The 23,657-nt window shown below is 37.7% G+C and overlaps 2 protein-coding genes across 2 annotated transcripts in view; one reads left to right on the forward strand and one right to left on the reverse strand.

Moving 5' to 3' along the window:
• The window catches only part of LOC141433520 (calcyphosin-like protein), a 111,424-nt gene extending 103,945 nt beyond the window's left edge, over positions 1-7,479 (reverse strand). The window contains exon 1 of the mRNA XM_074095590.1: positions 7,394-7,479. Coding sequence (XP_073951691.1) covers positions 7,394-7,463 — 70 coding nt within the window. The 5' untranslated portion in view covers positions 7,464-7,479. The remainder of the gene's footprint in view (positions 1-7,393) is intronic.
• Positions 1-23,657, forward strand: part of stan (Protocadherin-like wing polarity protein stan) — a 266,412-nt gene that overhangs the window by 43,927 nt on the left and 198,828 nt on the right. Inside the window, exon 2 of the mRNA XM_074095820.1 lies at positions 18,600-18,632. The gene's annotated coding sequence lies outside the window, so the exon portion shown is untranslated. The remainder of the gene's footprint in view (positions 1-18,599; positions 18,633-23,657) is intronic.

Below are 23,657 nucleotides of genomic sequence, written 5' to 3' on the forward strand. Positions count from 1 at the left end.
TGAAAAAAAAAATCATAAGGTTTTATAACCTTATTATAGAGCGTCAAATAAATACATAATGATGTACTGAATAGTCCGTTGGGGGAGAAAAGTCCTCGAGTGGTGGCCACGAACCGGAAGACAATCGTTGGCAGGCCTCCCACTAGGTGGACTGACGACATCGTGAGAGTTGCATGCAACCGGTGGAGGCAAGTGGAGAGTTGTTGTTCATTATAGCGTTCTAAGGGGAGGCCTATGCTCAGCAGTGGACGTCTTCCAGCTGATGATGATGATGATGATTCAATCAATTATGTTTAGTTTAACTTAGTAGAGAGCATGGAATATTAAACAGATACACATTTAGGCATAGGTACTTACCTTGTTCCAGTTCTAACCAGTTTTAAATGAATTGAAAGGAAAATGGATGACCATTCTCAGTTCCCTGAATACCTATTCATTCTTGAAACTGAATGGTCATGTTTAAATTTGAATGCCGTTGGAATACCAATGCGGAAGTGTATTGGAGAAATGAACAATCAAGATTCTACTTGAGATCGAAAGAAGAAAGGAAAAAAATATCAATTTCCATGGCATTTTCGGAGCAGCTTTGGATGGAATTATTATGTCTTGGTTTTACTAGGAGCCGATAGAAAAATATCGGTCCAATTTTTTTCTATAGTTAGTACAGTCAAGGGCAAAGATATCGACACGGCCAAAGTTGCAAAAATATGTATAAACGGCCTTAATGTTCAGTGCATAAAGTCGTGTATACGTATTTTTGTAACTTTGGCCGTGTCGATATCTTTGCCCTTGACTGTACCTATAGTAGTCCACCGTTAAGAAGTCAATCCTGACACGTGTCACTCCCATATTATTTTAATATATATATATATATAAAACAAAAGTATTGACGTATTTAGTACCAGGATGACAGGTGTCAGGATTTACTTATTAGCAGCGGACTACTATAGTTATGAAAATCCGGACAAAGAACACCCTTGCTGAACTAGAATGTGACTACCTATATATATCATAATGAACGTGGGTGACATTTTAATGATTTAAATGATATTTGGAATTAGATAGTACTCGTATATATCGTAGAAAATTTCATAGTTTCCGCATAGTATAATGTAGAATAATTTCGTAACTACTGAAATGAGCTGTGGTAGAGTCATTTTGCGATGTCAATTCGATGATGTTTTTTATGAAATTTTAGGTAAGTATTCTCACAGAGATACAAATACAAATATTATTTATTGCATACCACAAATCAGTACAAAAAATCTAAAAGATCATCAATCTATATAAGAGATCATTGTAAAATGACTCTACCATAGTGTTGTTATTATTTAAATGAGCGGCTATGCGTTGTCTGTCACTCAATCAGTCATGTTATTCTTTTTATTGCAGATCCGTCTGCTTTTCTCATTCTACAGCACCTTTATTAGGTGGTTTAGCCGCTCGCGTCCTGCCTCACAGACTTAATTTCACGGACATATTGCGTCTGTTACATCAGCTAATCTTCTTAATTTAAAGTCCCTGTGCGGTTTAGTGGCAGCTACCTAAAAGGGTCTAGTAGTAATTAGTGTCGGCAAGTGTCAGTCAAAGTCGAGGTACCTTTATGAATATAGAGGAGGTAAAAGCCCGTACATGTTTAACTAGTTTTAGTGCGGCTTGCGTTGGAAATTGTTCAAGTTTGTGTCCATTTCCAGCCAGTCTGGTCTGTGAAGTTAATTCCTGCTATGATTTATGGTTTAGTTAGTTCTAATTTTAATTGTTGTGTACCTAAGATATACGTAGACACATACATAAATTTATTCGAAATCAAAAGAATTACACGGACTCTTCAACAATACACAAATAAAAAAAAGGTGATTTCGAAAAGCAACTTGACTCAGCATTATGCTGCAGTATACGTGCCTGTCTTTCTGTCTGTTACGCTTTCACATCGAAACCACTGATCCGATTTTGATAAAATTTGGTATAGAGATAGTTTGAGCCCCAAGGATCAACATAGGATACCTTTTATTCCGGTAGAGGACGCCACCGCACCATAACCTAGATCCGCGCAGACGAAGTCGCGGGCATAAGCTAGTAGTCGATAAAACTAACAAGGACATCGGTTTGATTTTTTCTAAGCTTACAATGAGATCAAAATTGATCGCAATTTCTTCGGTGGTAATTTTAGTGCTATAATTAATTTGGTGATAAAGTAAATAATTGTATCGCTGGTAGCGATAGCCTTCCAAACTTGGTTATTTTTTTATTAGTATCTACTATACTCAGAACTTAATCACTACGATCTCAAATTTCTAAAATGAACTCGACGTTTCGACTACATTGCATAGTCTATTTGCGACCACGATCACTGTACATTATACCAGTTATTTTTATCTCATCCATCTAATATTGATTTTTCTCTACATAATATTAAGTATGTTAAGTTTTCTAAAATGGTCCAGTCTTTGGAATATTACAGTGCGTGTAGCTACTACTAAGTTACGATGTTGTATATAAATATATGTAGCTATACAAAGACATTATTGTGCAAAAATTAAAAAATAAACGCAATTGACAGACGTAGAAATATGTGTAAAAATTCTTATTTATCCCTACCAGTCAACCTGAGTAAATGAGGAAGCATAGTCAGGTACCGTAAATCAACCGTATCGTAAGTCATCTTTTTGAAAGTCAATAATTATAATTTGTTTTTAATCTTTTCGATAAACTGGAATCCGGCGGTCTCACAGGTAATTATTTTTTTACAGACCGATCCCTTCGGATTCAGGTAAAATATTTTTTACGCAAACATTTTAACAACACCTACCTACCACTGACCGCGATATTCATAATTACTATATAATACTAACGCGCCGATGGTCTGTTGATTAAATTGATGATTTTCATATCGAACCGAGTATAAAAAAGTCCGCCAAGTGCGAGTCGGACTGTTGCACTACGTGTTCAGTAGGTACATAGTACCTACCTAACAATAATAATATATAGCTAAATAATAAGTTTTTATTTCATAATAGAATATGGATGGACGTACCAAAAAATAAAGAAATAAGCACACTTGCACATTCCCAGCGCTGGTCTTATTTTTCTAGTTTTTCTGTGCATCTATATTTCAGTTTGTATTTTCGATATAGGTTTTACGGGATGACCGTAAAAGTAACAAAAATTTGGAATTGAAATAAAAAATACAAAAAAGATTCCAAAAAAACAATCTTAACTTATTTAATATTTGGAAATGGTAATGGAGATTGTAAAATCTGGGACTCTTGTCTAATGGTAAAGTAATAGAATAGGTCATCAGCGGCAAAGTACAGAAACTTGCAAAATATTCTTCGCGCTTACTATCATCCCAGCCTATATACGTCCCACTGCTGGGCACAGGCCTCCTCTCAGAACAAGAGGGCTTGGGCCATAGTTCCCACGCGGGCCCAGTGCGGATTGGGAACTTCACACACACCATTGAATTGCTTTGCAAAGCTCGTGGTAAATTTCAAATGTAATTCCGCACATGAATTTCGAAAAACTCAGAGGTGCGAGCCGGGGTTTGAACCCACGACCCTCTGCTTGAGAGGCGATAGGTCAAACCACTAGGCCACCACGGCTTACGCTTACTAAATGAGGCTTTATTTGACGCCCAAATCGCTTCAGGTCAGATGTCAGTGAAATGGAAATGAAATCATAACACAAACTCATTGCAGGCACACGAAGTTCAATATTCGAACGCATCGCGCCGTCTCGCTCACGCAAATTTAATTTAATACGAGAGTGAGCAAGACCGTACGTATGAACTACAGTTTTCAAAGTAGCCCCCCCCCCACATGAGTTGCCACTTTCTCTTCAGACGGCGGTACGATAAAACCAACACTATGTTATTACGCGAGATCTAAATTACCTTTTATTCTGTACCGATAATTACAAAAGAATGCTCGGCCGGACGCGCTTCTGCTTCACTTAAAACAGCACCTTACTTTTTATAATGGTAGGTAAAAAATGAATTGATGACATTAGTGGAAGCAATTATAATGTAAGGAGCGCCGCTCTTACAAACAGGTTCCAAACCTGGTGAACTGAACTCTTCTATTTAGAGCACATAAGTCTATTCGCCGAGAGTTGTCGCTGACGTCTCGGAATAGCAACCGTCGCTAAATTATCGCAAACTATATGACAGGTTGTCACCGCGCGAACTGAATTTTGTGTTACCAAGGCATTCAGTAGCCCGTCGAGTGAGCAGATGCAACGTAAAGCTCGTGGTAAATTCAAAATGTGATTTCGCACATAAAGTTGGAAAACTCAGAGGTCAAAATTTTACTTATCAGTTATATTATGACTGTGTTTATGAATGAGTATAAAATTGCGCAGAAGAGGGGAGAAAATGGCGACATCGCGTCTATAAAGAAATTAATAATTACGATGAAATATCTATTCCTCTTGCACTATATAATGAGCGGCAAAAAATCTGGCCCTCAAATGTATGCAAAAAAAAGATAATTTCGTATGTAGAGTGGGCCAAATTTTGTACTGCTGAGTATATAAAATAGTTATGTGAATTTGCTAGTAGGTTAGGTATCTTTAGTTTTTTGCCATCGCTATGCATTTGTTTGCGTTGAAAATGAATTGAGGGTTATAAAGCTGGCAGTACTCGTATTCCTTGATGTTTAACAACATTTCGCATTACGGCGAGGTTTTGCCCCGTAAAACTTGGCGGGTCCGCGGCGGGGCAATTTATTTCACGTTAGACCCCGGCCGGGCGTTTAGGGGTTTTTTCAAGTCCCGTGCCCCGAGCGAGGACAACCCTTTTCACGGCGCGAACTGTACGCGGAGGAATTGCGAGGTTTAAGAGTTAAAAATAAAGTGCTTTAAGTGTACCTACTCGTAATCGGAGTTGTTTTTTTTTTCAAACGGACTCTTGCTGTTAGCCTCAGGTGGCCTTTACAACATACCGGAGAGAGGACGAGCTGCCAGATGGGCCGCTCAGCAAGGAGTCAATTTTTGAGCCTACCTCGGACTTTGAACGCTAAGGGAGTTGAAACCGGCCTGGACGTCCATCGTTTTACCCTATATATATCCCACTGTAGGGCACCAGCTTTTTGACAGTGTTTAGGCCGTAATTCTCACGTGGGCCCAGTCATCATCAGCCAGAAGACATCCACTGTTGAAAAAAGGCATGCCCTTTAAATAAAAAATAAATTTGGACACGCGGCAGCGTGTCAAGCCAAGTTCAAGCTAACAGAACTGGCGAGCAGTACCGTGTTTAATTTTACCCGAACCATTTGTAGCCACTTTTGACCCTAAATAAATATCATGGGACACTTGACACCAATTGACCTAGTCCCAAATTAAGCAAAGCTTGTACTATGGATACTAGGCAACGGATAAACATATTTATATAGATAAATACATACTTATATAGGTACATATTAAATATCCAAGATCCGAGAACAAACATTCGTATTATTCATACAAATACTCGTATCTGCCCCGGCCGGGAACCGAACCCACACGACAACTCACCATTTGCATCCACGGGCCCAGTGCGGATCGGGAACTTCAAACACATCATTCGGACCCCTAAATTTTGGATGGACTCGGCAGATCCTCATTTATAGTGCCAAGATAAAGCTATAAATAAAGTTTCATTGATATACATATTTTGCCGCCAAAATATGCTATTTTTCCTGTAGTAATACATTAATTTTCCTTCACATTAATGTTCATGGTACATTCATAAAATTTGAAAAACTTAGAGACGCGAGCCCAAGCTCAAACCCATAATCTTCTAATTAAGAGGTCATAGATCTAGCCACTAGCTAGCTTTTACCCCGAACCAGCTTACCGTTTTTTCTTTGCTCGAACCTTTTAATATGTATACATACAAAAATAAAATGATCTGTAATTATGAATATCAAATAGCAGGCTTAAAGTGTAATTTAACGCTACGTTTATCTCAATCGACCCAACAATAGCAGTATCGTCCATTTTACTTTTTATAAATAAAATGACACAATATTACAATCTCCCCGGTGTTTCCCGAAATAGAAATCCGCAAATTTCTACCTCGCGCCTGTTCAAAACTTGGCACGAAAATCCAACAAAGTTTTCTGTAGCATCTCTTATTTTACGTGGAAATACCCGGTTTATTTATGGGCATCATGGCTGAGCATCGATCTGAGGGAACCCTCGGGCAGATCGGGAAGAAGTTTTGATTCGGGATCGCGAGAGGCTCAGGAGCTGATTGATTCATTGTTGACTCGTATTGTTTTACTTTACTGTTAAAATAAGTCACATTTGATACAAAGTATCATAAAATCTATCTAAATATTTCAAACAGTGATTTTTACCTAAGTCCATTTGAATATCCTTGTAAAGGCAAGAATCGTTGATTGAGGTTGACAAAGTTTCACACACACATAAACACACTTACTTCCATGGATGTCATTACCGTGGATGTAAAACTATTTGTAATATTAAAAAACTGTTATTCTTGTGATGAGTTCACGTAACATATAAATATGTATATATAATTATGCGTAATTTGCGAATTCATCATAACATTATCAATTTCTCGAAATACTTATCAGAAAGTTAAAATTACATCCAATATCTATCCATGGAAGTGACTGTGTGCACAAAAATGATAAATGGCCACCTACCTTTTATGATTTAGCAATGTTGTTCATACGAGAACAAGCCAATTCTCAGATAAAGGGAGAGACAAAAGTTGTGCAGAATATGTGCTTACAATGTCTAACTTTTGGGAAGCGACATTAAAAGTTGAAAGGATAACATTTGATTCCTACGACGGAGTTACGAGTACGTATTATGTTATCAATTTGTGTAAAATTTAGACATTTATGGTATGGTTTAGTTAGGTTCTCGACTGTAATACTTGTACGGTTTGCTTCATCTTTTTATTTCTAAATATTATCACTCACTACCTTGAGCAGTCATAACGCTTTTTCGGTCTAACGTACTTTAGTCTTCCTTACGGATTTATAAAACATCATTATTATCTAAGGAACAAGTAAATAGCTCGTTAATTGACTGCAACAATTATTAAGTACTGTTCTAATTTCGTAAAAGGCAATAACACCGTTTGCTGCCTTATAAGAATTAGCACTTCTTACTAGGTATAAGCCAGTTTAGTACGAGAACACGAATTTTTCAGCTATTGTCATGTGCCATTTCTCAATAATCGTTCTTTATGAGGTCGTAGCTCAAAGTAATTCAGCGATGCAGTTGCGATTGCCCTCAAACAAAGGCACCAGGCGAGGTGTCATCGCACTTTTATAAATTGTGAGTTAACGACGCAGCAAACATCACCACGAACTGGAATACATTCATTTTGCCTTGTCCATCCATTTCCTTGTAAAATAGTATATTGTTAAAAACTCACGATCGCTCGGCGCTGCATCGCACCACGCGGCTACGGCAACTGTCAAAAACACCACTTTAAGGGAACCCATATTTAATACTGAATATATTTACTCCTGCCTGGTTTATATACTGACCGTGAACGCCTACGGTACCATTATCCACGGCCTTGGTAAATGGATAATCAGCTCATCTGCGGATCTACGTAGTTCGGTATTGTTAGAACTGTTGTTTCGTTGTGACCCTTTGACTCAGCTGGTCAATTGTCGGTTATAAATTGTACCTACAGTAATATGTTTATTACATTAGATTCACATAATAGTATAATTAATTACGGAGTTATCGTCTACTCGTAATTAACCAGACAACGCGTATGGGATATAATTTTAATAAAATTAAGATATCCATACAAGAACGGTCAGTTTAAGCCTTAAATCGAGATTTAAAAAAGCCTACAAGACGTCTTAAATTACTTACCTTCTTTCTAGTATTTTAAGAAGAAAGTATTAGTCATTTCAAGTCGCTGGCATTTTGAAATGTTGAAAAATACTATTTCGAGACATATGCCTACGTATGTAGTTATTATGATATTTGGTTGTAGCAAAACAGTAACTCTGTTACCTATTTGCGCAAACTGTACTTACTTACAATTACTTTATCTGAAAAGTTAAGCATCATCAAATCAATAAAATGCTGATTTAATTCAAGCTTTCCTGTAACATTAATAAAATTATATTCAAAGCGAAAAGAGTAACGTTGAAGCTTTATCGCAGTTTATTGATCTTAATTTTGTTTGACAGTTTGATGGCAAAATATGAAGACAAACTCTCGATAGATCTTTTTTGTTTCAGTACTTAACGCTGATAAATGTTCGCCAGGTTATATTCCGCATAATGGAACGAGATAAATAGCACTAATAATATTTTATCAAAGCACTGCTATTGTATTTTTCGATTTAATTAAGTAAACCATTTTAGAGGGAATTATATTTTCTTATTACCTACCGTTATCAGGTTTACTTGAGGTTTCTAGTTTAAATTGTAATATTAGGCAGAAATAATTAATGTTGATACTGTTTATTTCTGTTTTGATTGAGGTTTATAAAACTACAAATGTAGAGCAGGAAGCAACGGAGGCCGATCATCTGACCTCCTCGCACCTCACTAATCTCAGCTCTAAATTAACCATGCACTGTGTCATAAAATCATCAAAATCAATGTAGGTAAGGTTTTTTTGGAAGTTTTGATTAGAAATGTAATCATACGCCTTTGAGGCGGTACACTTTGAACATCAACAAGTGCACGGAAACTCGTCGACTTTTTAAAAAATCCTGACAAATTTCTACACAGTTGTGCAGTGAAACTTGCCCATCTATCTATTTTCTTTAAAATATAAGCTTTGTCCGCAGAACTACGAAATTGTCCGAGATTTTATTATATTTATTTATATATGTCCCATGATATTTACTATCCTAAGGGGCTGTTTCACCATCCATTGATTAGCGTTAACCGACGGATAAATGTGATGCCGTCTCCGTCAATTCGAACAAAACAGACAACAATAGAGACGGCATCACACCTAACCGCCAGTTAACACTAATCAATGGATGGTGAAACAGCCCCTAAATCTGTCCTAAGATCATTAACTATTTTACATCATCATCATCATGTCAGCCGAAAGACGTCCACTGCTGGACATAGGCCTCCCCCAAGGCTCTCCACTCAGACCGGTCTTGTGTTTTCCGCATCCACCGCGATCCCGCGATCTTAACCAGGTCGTCGCTCCATCTTGTTGGAGGCCTACCGACAGCTCGTCTCCCGGTCCGCGGACGCCATTAGAGATTTATTTTTACATATCAAATTGCATCTAAGTCAGTTAAGCGGTTTAAACGTGAAGAGGTAACATACTGACAAACAGAGTTACTTTTGCATTTATAATATTATTAGCAATAAGAATAGATAGTATGGATTCCGAATTAATTTTGAAACATTCTACCCAAAAATAAACTCATATACACACAACACACAAACATCACGCACAAACAAATGGCGTAGGGGTATAACTCATTTTTTTTAAAACGGTAGTGCAAAGGTTTTTACCAAACTTTATCCAACAAAAGTCAAATTTCCGGCCACATACTGGCAGCCGTGAGCAATAAGGATTAAAGCAAAAAGTTTGTGGCCATTTTACCAATTCTGCTGCAAAATTGTTTAAAAGTTTTGGGTATGTAGGGAAAGGTTTGAGTAATGGCATAGTAATCCCGCACAATCAGTGTGGTCAAAGAGAAGTAGCTGTTACTATTTTTGTTAAGAAAAGAAGTATCAGTTACTTCACGATGACCACATGATTGTATAGTATAGTATATCTCCTTTTGAGGGCAGCATCCTATTTCTAAGCCGCTGTCTTGATACAGGGGCGTATCAGATTCACAAAGCAATATTTTTGATTACTAAAACCTGTGGCCGTATTGCCTAACGCCTGGGTGCACACTACAGCATTCACCTCTCTTTTTACTCCCATCCTACACCATGTGACAGAAAGAAGTAGCGAAAACGATTGTGGCATCGAGTGCGTTAAACAATAAGACCTCTGAACTCGGCATTACAATCCTAAATTTCAAAACTTTACTGCCTTAACTCAGATTGTTGCCAGAATACTTTCCTTGCAAGAATTAAAATTAAATTTTAATGTATTACATATGCATCACGGCCCTAGTTCAAATTACCTAACATTAGACGTAAGTAATAACATCTGCTAGATTTCAAATCTATATCTATAACTACCTTGACACTCACACCATTCTTTATCTGCACTGTACCATCAGACATTACGTTAATCCGCGATATATGTACCTACAAAGCGGTTTTAAAACTATCCGTTTGTTGGTTAACCCCGGCGAGCAGCGAATCGATACAAACGCGTCGACCATCTTTTGTTGTTAGGGTTGACAGACCCCTAAGCATGGCACCCCACTGCACTGTAATTAACAGCGCTTTGTGCGATGCCAAGCGCTTCTTGCTTTGTGGTGATAAGGTAATATCTGGCACTCACAGACACCCTCAGACATCGTAATTTAATCGAGTAGGTAATATAATAAGGTAAGGTAGATACCCTTCGGCCACTTTGGAAACCAAAGGTTCGAAACCAGTTTAGGAAACCGAATTATTTTACTTTTTCGGAAACCTGGTTTCGAATGAAGAAAAATAATCTTGTTTTCCAAACTGGTTTCCCAATTTCCCATACAGAATATAGAATCTTCTTTTGAAACTCATTCACAAATTTCATCAGTAAGTATACAACCATAATGTTTTCACAATCGCGTTTTTCCCCAATTTTAATCGACACAGAAACATATAGGTAGATAGGTTTAGGTTATTTTAAGATTACATCGGCCCGAAGGGCAAAAACTACACAAAAGTAAGAGCTCCTGAGCGGAGCTTCGTCAACACTGTGTCTGTGTCGATTCTGATTGAAAAAACAAAACACTTCAGTAAAAAACCAGAAGTCGATCACTAATCCTAGTTTCGTGCAAGAACAGTGTTCGTTCGTAACTCATTTCGCATAAGAACAAAATAGGTTACGAAACTCCGGTTACGTACGCGGCCAAAGGGGGTAGATAAGATATCCCATCACAAACATTGCATGAAAAAAATATGCAAGTCTCTATTTTTAGTATATTAAAGTGTAATAGAAATAAAGAACTAATTATTTTTAAGGTCGCTGAACTAATTACGTTCAGTTTTAATTTAACGTACTCGTAGGTTTTAGCCATTTGCTCATCTTAAAGGCCCCACTTTGTATATCGAATCTTTACTCGAAGGCTCCGATGTCAAGGAGGGAACACCGCTAACGAGAGTACGTTCAACAGTTTCATCATTAAGATTGTCTCGACTTTGTTCACGCGGACGAGGTTTGTTTAGCTTAACTTTGCTTAGCTCTAGTTTATGTGCAGCTTCACATCATCATCATCATCAGCCAGAAGACGTCCACTGCTGAACAAAGGCCTCCCCTTTAGAACACCACAATGAACGACAACTCGCCACTAGCATCCACCGGTTCGCGCAACTGTCACAATGTCGTCAGCCCACCTAGTGGGAGGCCTGCCAACGCTTCGTCTTCCGGTTTTTAATAATAATAATAATAATAATAGAATTTTTTATTCACCATCACAAACTAAAAATACAATACAAGATAGATAACATTATGAAGTGAGGCAAAATGGACATGAGACTCAGCGAGGTCGCTGGTTTTCAGTCTCCAACCAAACTAAAAACTAACTAAACTATACCTTCTACGGTAGGTGCGCTGCCACAACGACAGCATTACAACAAAGTATCCGGTACATGTACTTACATTAACAAAACAATTTACGTTCAGAGGCAGCAATTTCAAAACAACCAGGTTTCACCAGCAAAAAAAAAAAAAAAAAACAACAGCTTTTTGGCAGCTTTACAGTATTGCCAAAAATAGATCTAAATCAACTATGTTTTTCACGCGATAAAGCCCGGTTCGTGCATTAAACAGTGAGGTTCGAAGTTTGTCTCAACAAAGTTAACGGTAACTCAGTTGAAAATTCGAATATGATTTCACGAGATTTTGCGTTGAATCCCAAAGGTGTAAAGTTATATTGCATACCGCATAACCCAAGTCGTTTGAGCTGCTGTATGTTTGTTTGTTAATGTTGTGTAGATACAATCAAGCTTCAAATTAGTTGAACACTGTAGTATTCTGTAGTCATTTGTCACACGGATAATTTGACATGTTTTTTTAACTAGGTACAAACAATAAATTACTTTATTTTTATTTACTTTTGTACCAAATTTATTTCACATTAGTAATTGTTACATTGTATGTTCGATTAAGTTTTCAGCTGCAAACTTTATCTAGGTATATTTGGTAGAAAAAGAACAGCACTTTCTCCACTGTTGAAAATTACTCTTACAAATGAACTTCCCGCATTCGTGACTGAGCCTATTGCATAATTTGATTTCGAAATCCATCTTCCTAATCTGTATGCATCTGTAGAGTCGTCTGGCAAGTCTAAATATCGAGGGATTATCGAACACCGTGTAATTCAAACTGCAGGATTTGATGGTGTCAAAATGTGGCATGTTGTTGCATGATTCATAAGGTTTTTTCCAGGGTCATTGTCTAATACTTAACTTTATTATTATTATTATTTAAAAGCCTGTAGAGGTGTCCCACTGCTGGGCAAAAACCTCTCCCCATGTCCTCCACTCGACCCGGTCTTGGGCGATCTCTAACCAACTGCGAAAAAAGGCGTTCAGGTCATCCCGCCATCGACACCTGGGCCTGCCACACCGCTGAAGTCCGTTTTGAGGAGGATACGTGGACTTGATTGGATAATCTGTGGCTATTTTAGTCCACCTATTGGGCTCCATACGGCTGACGTGGCCTGCCGAGTCCCAGCATTTACATTAATTTACATGACATTAATGACATTTTAATAATAACTAGGTACGGCAAGCGTCGACGTGAATGACTCTACTTAAGTATCACTTTCACGTTTGTAAGTGGGCGTGTAGCACATGTTCATTTAAAACACTTCTCTTAAAAAGTATTTATAATAATAACATAGGCATTTTAAGTAATACAACTAACCTAAGAATTTTATAAATGCATGTATGTATTTTTTATTAGAACATAGCTCTATAAATGTTCTGAGGACGGCGTAAACAGTTGCGACACGGTTTATAACCAATGCAACTGGTTACGAACATAGTTATACTTGATAAATGTTTTTGTGTTCAATAAAAAGCTTTAAATGTTATAAATTAAATATATCTTAAACCAGAGACCGTATTGTAGCACGCGATTACGACCGCGTTCGCCATCTTTTTCTACCCTCGCCATACAGTGAAAAAACCGTAAAAGAAGTGGTGAAAACGACTATGATTCCTAGCGTGTTGGACAAAAGATCTGGATCTCTCTACCTTCTTTCTTGAGCATCCACTGCGTGAATTCTGACTACCATTTGGGCATATTCTCACACGAGCAGCAATAGCCGATTTGCGAGATTTGTTATTGAGCAATAAGGGCTACAGTTTTCGCGCTCGCCAGTTGGCGCCACTGTAGACTAAGGTCCTGCCTGAAGTATAGTGGTTAGTTTGTTAATACGGGCGTGAAAACAAATTCATTTAAATCATATTTTATACCTTAAAACCGTGCCATAAAAATATCGAGCATGCGACAGTGTTGCGTAGTTCTGTTTTGTTCGGAAAAAAGGGAGGACAAAGGTTTCCGAAAGACAAAACTGTCTCAAAACACAGACTTTCATTGCCCCATAATGCATATTATTTGCCATAATTAATTTCAGGTATTGTGAAGTATTCACAAAATTATTCTAATTATAAATAAACCAGTGCGGATTGGGAACTTCACACACACCATTGAATTGCTTCGCAGGCCAATCCGCACTGGGCCCGCGTGGGAACTACTGCCCAAGCCCTCTCATTCTGAGGGGAGGCCTGTGCCCTGCAGTGGGACGTATATAGGCTGGGATGATGATAAATAAACCCGCGTAGCTCACCCAAAAACAGTGATATTTGATATTTCGGAGACCTCTCCCTACACTAGCGCCTCTAGCGGCGAATTCATACGCGATAGCCCTCCCTCATTGACCATGGTTTAAAATTACTGTTTTTCTATTTCGTGATCCTTGAAAAGTATCTATTTACCTATCCTTATTATGACCGCGCTGACTACAATCACACCCGCGTAAAACATTTCGCTGCAGCCGAATAATAAAGGATACACAACAGCAACAGCGTATGAAAGTGATTTATTAAGACCATTAACAAGTTTACGCTGAATTACAAACTGTTGCCGTATTGTTGAGCTCTCAAATACACATTGTAGGTAAGGGCTCGTTCTCGGTGCGGGAATATCGTGCTGCATTTCAATGCTGCAACAGCCTTTTATATGAATTAATATATTGGTCAATCCGCATCGCAGTCAAAGTACAAGTCATAAATTAAATAAATATATTTATCTAGCATTAGCAATAAGTATTGGCAGAATGCTGTCAGAGTGTTGTATTGTTACCTACCCTCTTTTTATGTTCTCGCTCATTATAAAGGAACATACAATGTATGTTCCTTTATAAAGATTTTTTTTTTGTTTAAAGATCATTTATTCTTGACATGTTTAATTTTAAGTTCTCATAATAAGTGAATTGTAAATTCTTAATGAGAATAAATGATCTATGTTTAATTTTAAGTTCTCATAATTAGTGAATTGTAAATTCTTAATGAGAATAAATTTATTCTCATTAAATTTGTTCTCATTTATTATGAGAGCTTAAAATTAAACATAGATCAAGTGGGTCTCCGATAGTAAGATCTTGCTCTCCACGCCGAAACACAACAGTGCAAGCACTGCTGCTTCATGGCAGGATTAGCGAGCAAGATGGTGGTAGCAATTCGGGCGGACCTCGCACAAGGTCCTACCACCTGCCACTTCTTCATAAAACCTACTTGTTCTAGATAAAAAAATATGATTTAGCTAAAGAAACAGTCTAATCATACCCTAAGCATCGTCCACATCTCGGCACAAACTCGCCTCATAATTCTGTCCCCGGAAAGAGTTTACAAGTTCTTGGATGTTTTTATAAAACTCCCTCGAAGTTGGGACGTTACGGCGATACAGCCATAAAGCACATAATAATATGGCAGGAGGAGACAGCGCACGTTTTCCCTGTGACAAAATGTAATCCACGATCATAAAGTTAAAAGTGAATAGTTAAAAAACGTCATAACGTTAAAAACTACTACTTATCACTTACAAATCGATGTAAAAAATAAACTGTAGCCTTTTTTTCTGAGTTACGAACTGATAAAAATTAAAAAAGCATCACAGAAAATGATCAACCTTTTGCAAAATAACATACTCCGCATTTTTCTGATCTCAACTTGAGCTTTACTTTAGTAGCAATATGCAGATTTTAATCGCTTCAAATGATAGCATCAAAATCCATCCCCAGACAGATGGAAAACGCCGTAGTTGGGATTCAGGATGAATGATGCTGTTGACAAAACTACGAATTCTAACGATCACTAATCCCTAGTAGGAGATGGCACCGAAAGAAGTAGAAAGAGAGAGTCAAAGGCAACTCCGGTAAAAGATACTTTGAGGATACAACGCACAATGACTCACGATGCGCGTAAAACGAGATTATTCTTTGAGTTTCGGGCTTTAATGGAATGGGGGCGAGGCAGTATGTTTCTGAATTAAAAACTTTATGGCACGGGTTTTTTTATTAAAACGGCACAGCTAGCTGAAGGAATTACGAGTACAGACGAAGTTTTAAACATGTATACGAACTCTAGCTAATTTCAATAAAGTTTTGTACGTTAAAAACTTAAAAAGTACGTCCATCCGTATAGACAAGTTGACGTTTCAAATCAGAGAAATTAAATAAGTTCCTTAACTATTTTTTTACCCCCGACACAAAAAAGAGGAGTGTTGTAAGTGTGACGCCAATGTCTGTTTGTCTGTTTGAACGTGAGTTTCCTTACGGTGGTTCCTAGCTATGTTTCATTAAAATCGGTAAAAATTACAATGACACGGGTCTTAGAACTTTTTTAAGTTGGTTATAGGCTGTGTACGTTAGTTCCCACTAATATATATAAATGCGAGAGTTTGTAAATATGTTTGTTTGTTTGTATGTTAGTGTACTTGTTACTTCAACACGTCTAGACCGCTGAACCGATTTAGATGATTTTTTTTATACAAATAGTTCCGGGAAGGACAGTTTTTATACCGGAAAATTGCACAGTTCCCGCGGGATAGCGATAGGATTAGCGATTCTACGCGGACGGAGTCGCGGGTAACGGCTAGTATTACATATTGATCATCCAAGAAGGGCCTACCTTTATAATTTATAAATAAATTATTTTCTTTCTTTCTACCTTACTATGAGTTAGTCTTAACGCAGTAGAACTAAGGTTACCGACATAGCCCGAAGAATTGCGAAACTAAAGTGGCAGTGGGCGGGGCACATTGCTCGCAGGACTGATGGCCGATGGGGTCAGAAGGTTCTCGAATGGCGTCCGCGGACCGGGAGACGAGCTGTCGGTAGGCCTCCAACAAGATGGAGCGACGACTTGGTTAAGATCGCGGGATCGCGGTGGATGCGGAAAGCACAAGACCGGTCTGAGTGGAGAGCCTTGGGGGAGGCCTATGTCCAGCAGTGGACGTCTTTCGGCTGACATGATGATGAGTTAGTCTTACTTTGAGTGTGCCATTTTACTGACTTAGGGGCTGTTTCACCATCCATTGATTAGTGTTAACTGGCGGTTTGGTGTGATGCCGTCTCTATTTGTTTTGTTCGTATAGACGGAGACGGCATCACATTTAACCGTCAGTTAACACTAATCAATGGATGGTGAAACAGCCCCTTAGACTAGTATCTCGTTTACCCATATATCGGGGGCCCTAGTGAAAAAGGGGTTAATTCTGCAGAAGTTTAGAAAATAGCTGTGTAATTTCTGCAGACTTAACCCCTTTTTCACTAGGTTAACAGAATATCTAGAAGCATTTTAGTTAAATCGTTTTTGTTTATTTTTCGTAGATACTTACCTGGGACCTCGAGCTTCATAATTAGGTTTCCTAACCATCAGACTATCCAGTCGTCACAATAATATCCTGAGTCAATTATTGGGGTAGAATTATACTGATTTAACACATTGTTTTGTATTCATCATACTAAAATAAACGTGCACCAATTAGCCAAGCGCAGTTCAACGAACTTTGTCAAATTGCTAAGTACCAACTGCAATTCGATCTGCATATATAATTGCGTGCGTCTATTGTTCGAGATAGGACCCCAGTCGCGTGTTAATCTGCCCCAGAGCGTGCGTTCGCGGCTTAACTCATTAGCAGAATAGGCCCCCTGCTGCAATGCTGGAGACAAGACGGAACGCACATTAGCAGTGACTCTCTTTAAGTCTATGGCCGTCTCTTTTTACGGACTGCGACAAATATGAAACAACTATTTCATCATCATCATCATCCCAGCTTAAATACGTCCGATTGCGTGTTACAGGCCTCCTCTCAGAATGAGAGGGATTGGGCCGTAGTTCCCACGTTGGCCCAGTGCGGATTGAGAACTTTACATACCCATTGAATTGCTTCACAGGTTTGCACAGGTTTCCTCACGATGTTATCCTTCACTGTAAAGCTCGTGATAAATTTCGAATTTAATTTCGCACGTCAATTTCGAAAACCTCACGAGATGCGAGCCCGGGTTTGAACCCACGCTCCTCCACTTTAGGGGTCATTGATCAAACCACTAGGCTTGTAAATATTTATACCATTCCTGGCAAGTGTTTTATTGTCTTTACATGAAATGCACGTTTACGTTAATGCGTTTAGTCGAATCATTCTATCGTCTCCAACTGACTACAAAGCAGTGAAAGCTTTTAAATCAGCTATCATGTTTCGCTGAATCATGAATCGTCTTTCTATTTGTACTCGTATCAAGTTTAAAAATCAGGAGCGTTAAACTTTACGCTTCTTCTATAGACTATACCCTTTTATTTCTTTCCGACTTACACGCATCTCTACTATTTAGCGATCCACCCCGTTTTCGCATGGGTGCAATTTTGAAAAAAAAGTCTAGTCGAAGGCAATTCACATTTTTTCAGTTTCCTTTCCCCAAAACTATACCCCCGCGAAGCCGAGGCGCATCGCTTGTATACAGTGTATACATAGTTATTATATACCAGTGACTCGCTATATTTTATCACATCTTGGGGTCCAGAAAACGTTGTTTACATTTAATCATAAAACCATGATCTATGAGTGTGAAATCATCCCTAACGGAGCTTATATTAACGGAAATTGATGTCAAAACTGATAAAGCACGTTCTTAGTCTAGTACTTACCATAATACGCCTGCTTTACTGAGAAATATTTAACAGGAAGATTTTCTTTAGATACCAAATCACAGGTCGGTCTTTGTATTAAAGTAAGCTGTGACTTGCCTATTAATTAAGCTTGCATTGAGTTAATATTCAATGAGTAAATGCAGTTTTGAACTTTTCCATTCTTAAGTTACTATTAAGTAAGAGCATATTTAACATAGAGATGACTTTAATTAATTGCGTTGAATTTATTTCACATATACCTCTCAAAGTACTTCGACTACCTTTAAATTATTTGGTAATAAAACAAAATGTTAACTAATAATAAAATTATTGTTTCAGGTTTCCAGACATAACAACGTAACTGTGGAAAAGGTAATACAAAACCCAAAAGTTTTACCGATATCCCGAGCAATTTCACAGACACATTATTCAAAATAAATAGCTACTATGGAAAACATTTACCTGTTCTTTATAATAATATTTAATTTCAGTCACTGTAGAATCATATTATTGCAGGTAGGACCTTGTGCAGGTCCGCCCGGATTGCTACCACCATCTTGCTCGCTAATCCTGCCGTGAAGCAGCAGTGCTTGCACTGTTATGTTTCGGCGTGGAGAGTAAGACAGCCGTTGAAATTACTGGCACTTGAGGTATCCCATCTCAGGCCTCTAGGTTGGCAACGCATTTGCAATACCCCTGGTGTTGCAGATGTTTATGGGCGGTGCTGATCTCTTACCACCAGGAGACCCACTTGCTCGTTTGCCATCCAGTCGATTTAAAAAAATAGTGTTATAATTATTAATGTTAGCCTATTTTGACCCACTACTGAGCAAAGGCCTTGATAGTCTCTGTCCACTGCGTACCAGGGCCAGTCCTACAAGTAGTAGTCCTGTTCATCCCGCCATGGCCGTCGAGCTCTTCCGGGTCGCCTTTTAGATTTAAAAATAGTGTTAGTAATACATATACGAAGCTGGCAACAATAGTCGACTTGCGGATAATTCAGTCTGTTTAAAAATACACCGAGGATGCTATTGGTGCTAGCCCTAATGCTTTTATTGTTATGATGATGAAAAGATGCTTTAGGTTGATTGTCCTACACATTAAATATTCTGCAAAATGTTGATGTCGTAATGTTTACTGCTTGAAAGGAAGAATTGGTTCTATGTTCTCCAAATTTGATGTATCTAGTGCCAATGGTTTAGTAAGACAGTGCTTTGACTGTCAGTCAGCCAATTACATTACTCTTTAATATATAAAGAATATTGAACACCACGACGAGCCTGGCAAAAGAACAAAGGTTTAGTTGTACCTACTGCGAAGCCACGACGAAACGTTATTTCATACTATAATATTATATCATCATCCCAGCCGTATCGTCCACTGTTGGGCACAGGCCTCTCTGAACAGAGGGCTTGGGCCATAGTTCACGCGGGCCCAGTGCGGATGGAACTTCATACCACCATTGAATTGCTTTGCAGGTTTGTGCAGGTTTCCTCACGATGTTTCCTACACCGCAAAGCTCGTGGTAAATTTCAATGTAATTGCACATGAATTTCGAAAAACAGAGGTGCAAGCCGTTTACCCTCTGCTTGAGAGCGATAGTCAAACACTAGGCCACCACACTGTATAATATTATATAGTATACATGAAACAGTTGGTGAGTCATTCACAATTATCGGGGAGAGACGGGTCAGTTGGCCCGATTACAAACCCCCGACTTTAAATTCAGAATCACGATATTAAGAGCATTATGGCGCTGTCAAAGGGATGATGTTATTACGGAGGCGTGTTTTATTATCGTGGGTTGTTAGTGGGCGACATTTTTTTTTTTATTCTACTGGATGGCAAACGAGCAAGTGGGTCTCCTGATGGTAAAAGATCACCACCGCCCATAAACATATGAAACACCAGGGGTATTGCAGACGCGTTGCCACCTAGAGGCCTAAGATGGATAACTCAAGTGCCAGTAATTTCACCGGCTGTCTTCTCTCACGCCGAAACACAACAGTGCAAGCACTGCTGCTTCACGGCAGGATTAGCGAGCAAGATGGTGGTAGCAATTCGGGCGGACCTTGCACAAGGTCCTACCACCTGCAAAACACCAGTTTTAGTAAACATCAGTTTTAGTAACGAGTTTTATGTTTTAGTTTAATTTATGTAAAATTTTAGTGTGTAGTTTGTAGGTACTTTACAATATTTTATTATTGTTTTGTGTGTTTTAAGAATACATTATTTTTTATATGTTGAAGATTAATTGAGCTCTACAAAGCAACATAACTAGAGAAAAATGATATGGTAGAGTTATTTAAAAAATATTCATATAGAGCCGTTGTTAATACTATTAAAAACTGTCATAAAATAAAGTAATTAAGCTGTGTTGTTTATTTTTCAAAAACATTACACAGTATTACAGCTTAAAACTAATGCACTGTGTATTTAATTACAAGTAGGTAGTAACAAAAGTAATATAAAATTGGAAACTTTTCGGCTCTTTAGAACCACTGAGTTACACCTTGGTGAAGTACATTTTTACATTCCATCAGGCGAGATAGGGATTAATTATTGATTAATGGGTGTGGTATTTTAGCAATCATTAAGTCATGATTAAGTCCCAGATACTCGTATGTTCTAATAACATCCAGTAGTCTGATGCTTCAAAATATTATTAATAGTTAAAAAAAAATACCTAGTTACCAAACTTTTTTATGACAAAAATATCAAACGAAACGTCTTTACATACATAGGTCATACGCTACCAATCTACGTAGTTTAGTACATTCGAAAGCTTCTGATCTAATAGTCGCTGTTGATGTAAAAACCTTTGAAAAGTTTAATCTCTGCATTTAAAATTTAATTCATTTATCAAACGTACAATAAGTCCTAAAAAATAATGTTTTTCTTGGGAACTCGTTAATTAAATTAATACTTCATGCAATACGGATCGCATGACTATCGTTCTATGTCGTTTTAATATCGGTGCTGTCTCGTTCAATCCCATAGAAGAACAAAGGGGAGGCAATGCCGTAAAAAACAAATAGATACAGTAACGCGATTTTTACCGTAATATACTGCGACCAGAGAATGAGAAAAAGAGAATAATCGAAAACAAATCATTTCTATACAACTTAAAATTTAGTTTCTCCAGAGAATTGACTTACTTTAGTTAGGTTATTTAGGCACTTGACTTCAGAAAAAACTTGGACCAAATTTGCCTATTGTGTGGATTTCCAATCCTTGTCTCAATTATTAAGCTATTTGATCGTTTTTACGCTACAGAAAACAAAGATCCGTGTACAAAAAATATCTTTACGGTTTACCCCTAACAGACAGACAGACAGAGTTACTTACGCATTTTTGTAATATTCAGTCAGGACTCCTTCACATTTATAAGTAAAATGAAACGGACCACATTGAAATGTGTGTTTTTATTTCTGTAACATTTTTCTTTCACCTCAAATCAATAACCCTTAAACCAATAATTTGAGAGGGTGACTAAAAGACATGAGAAGTAACACTTTGCAATCTACAACACACCCGTATACATACGTAAATGATTGAAGTTGGTTTTAATTTCGCAAAGCTCTCCTACTGCCCATATTTTCTTGTTACACTATGTCGTAATATTGTTGTGATTCAGAAGTAGACTTGATTGATTATTAAAAGCGATATGGAAATGGAAACGCTTAAGCTCTTAGCCGGGAGCGATAACGTCGACTCATTTATTACAAGGGATTATAACGTTGCTTATAACCGTACACGATAGACTGATATAGCACTATTAGGTAATATTATAAAAATAAATATCCATAGGTACTTATGTACATACTTACCTGAAGAAAGTGGTAAACAAAAATTACAGTTTCTAACGCAGCATCTCTAAGAAAATTCATATTCAAAGCTAATGCGATGAATTTGCTTATGTAGAGTAATTAAACTTAAATTACTTAACTGAATTCGTAAAACTCACGAATCGTAAGTTAATCCTATTCTACATAGGTACTTGTAATTTTCCAGTAGGTTTTCTACCCGTATTTCAAAATTAATACCATTGTTAAATTTCTAATAGTATTTTCGAGTCGTGAAACTTCAAAAATCGATCCTCAGCATTTGATTCCATAAACCAACAGTGACAATTTATCCAAAATGTCGCAGAACGTACCAGTACAAAAAAGAGTGAAATTCCCGATTCTATTCCTTATAAATCATATTCCAGCGGCGTGACTTGGGCGTAACCGTGCGCTGAGGTAACGAACATTCCCCGTCAAGGCCAAAGCATTAACATGCAGTGCACGCATATGCGAATGTGTGTATGTGTAGAACCATGCATTGTCTTCCCGTGCTCGGTACTCTACATGGCATCTAGCGTTCGAAGTATCTTGTTAGTCTTAGTCAGGTATTGTTAGTCTGCTTTGGTTAGAGAGAAATTAACAGGAGAGCGGAAATTCTACTAATATTATAAACGCGAAAGTTTGTATGTGTGTGCGTGTGTTAAATAGTAACAATAATTAATCCTAAAATGGTAGGGATTTGAATAAAATTATCTTATGTAGATGTAGTTGGATGTCTGGGAAAAAAAACATAGATTACTTTTGATCCTAACATTCCCACGGATTCGAGATAAAATCTACCACTTCAACCCTGGAGCCTGGCTTCAAGCCTGGAGTTTTTTAAGCAACTTAAAATATACAGTCGTTGTTTTAGACAGTCAATACGTAAAAATATGTGGAGCTTCGAGCCTGTTACTATTATGGTAAACGGACGAGGAGGTACTTAATACTTACCATGCATATTCAACATCAACGTCTTCTCGGAAGAAAAATGTATTTAAAACCAAGAATTGTTTCAAAAATAACTAAGTTAAAAACATGGTTGATAAACTCCTTCCATGCAAAAAATTTTTAGCTTAGTCAGTACCTAGTTTTGTATAATGTACCTACTGCAAGTATTGTGTACAAAATTGTTAAAATGAGTGTTTTATTCGCCAACAAACGAATTTACAATAAATGAATAAAAAAACACTGGGATAGGAAACAGGAAGTTCGCCACGGGATATTTTTTGCATCGTTGTATAATCCCGCGATATTTTTTTTTGGAATCACTGTGGTTTTATTTTTGCAAAGAGGTACCTGCTAGTTAGTAAATTTCGTTCTTTTTGGCATCCCCCATGATGGCGCCCAGGGCATATGCCCTGCCTGCCCCACCCTAGTCACGCCCCTGGTGCAGCCTGCAGCCAATTGGCGCAGGAGTCATTTAGTCAAACCAACCCAGCCTTCTCAAATATTCGTTATATTATTTGAAACCATGTTGTAATTTTATTTAAAAAATATAAACATTGAAACATAGAACCTCCTCCTTTTTTGAAGTCGTTTAAAAAAATTGATACTTTTATCTTTCCTT

This window comes from Choristoneura fumiferana, chromosome 12 (assembly GCF_025370935.1).
Source record: "Choristoneura fumiferana chromosome 12, NRCan_CFum_1, whole genome shotgun sequence".
In the NCBI taxonomy this organism is placed as follows: domain Eukaryota; kingdom Metazoa; phylum Arthropoda; class Insecta; order Lepidoptera; family Tortricidae; genus Choristoneura; species Choristoneura fumiferana.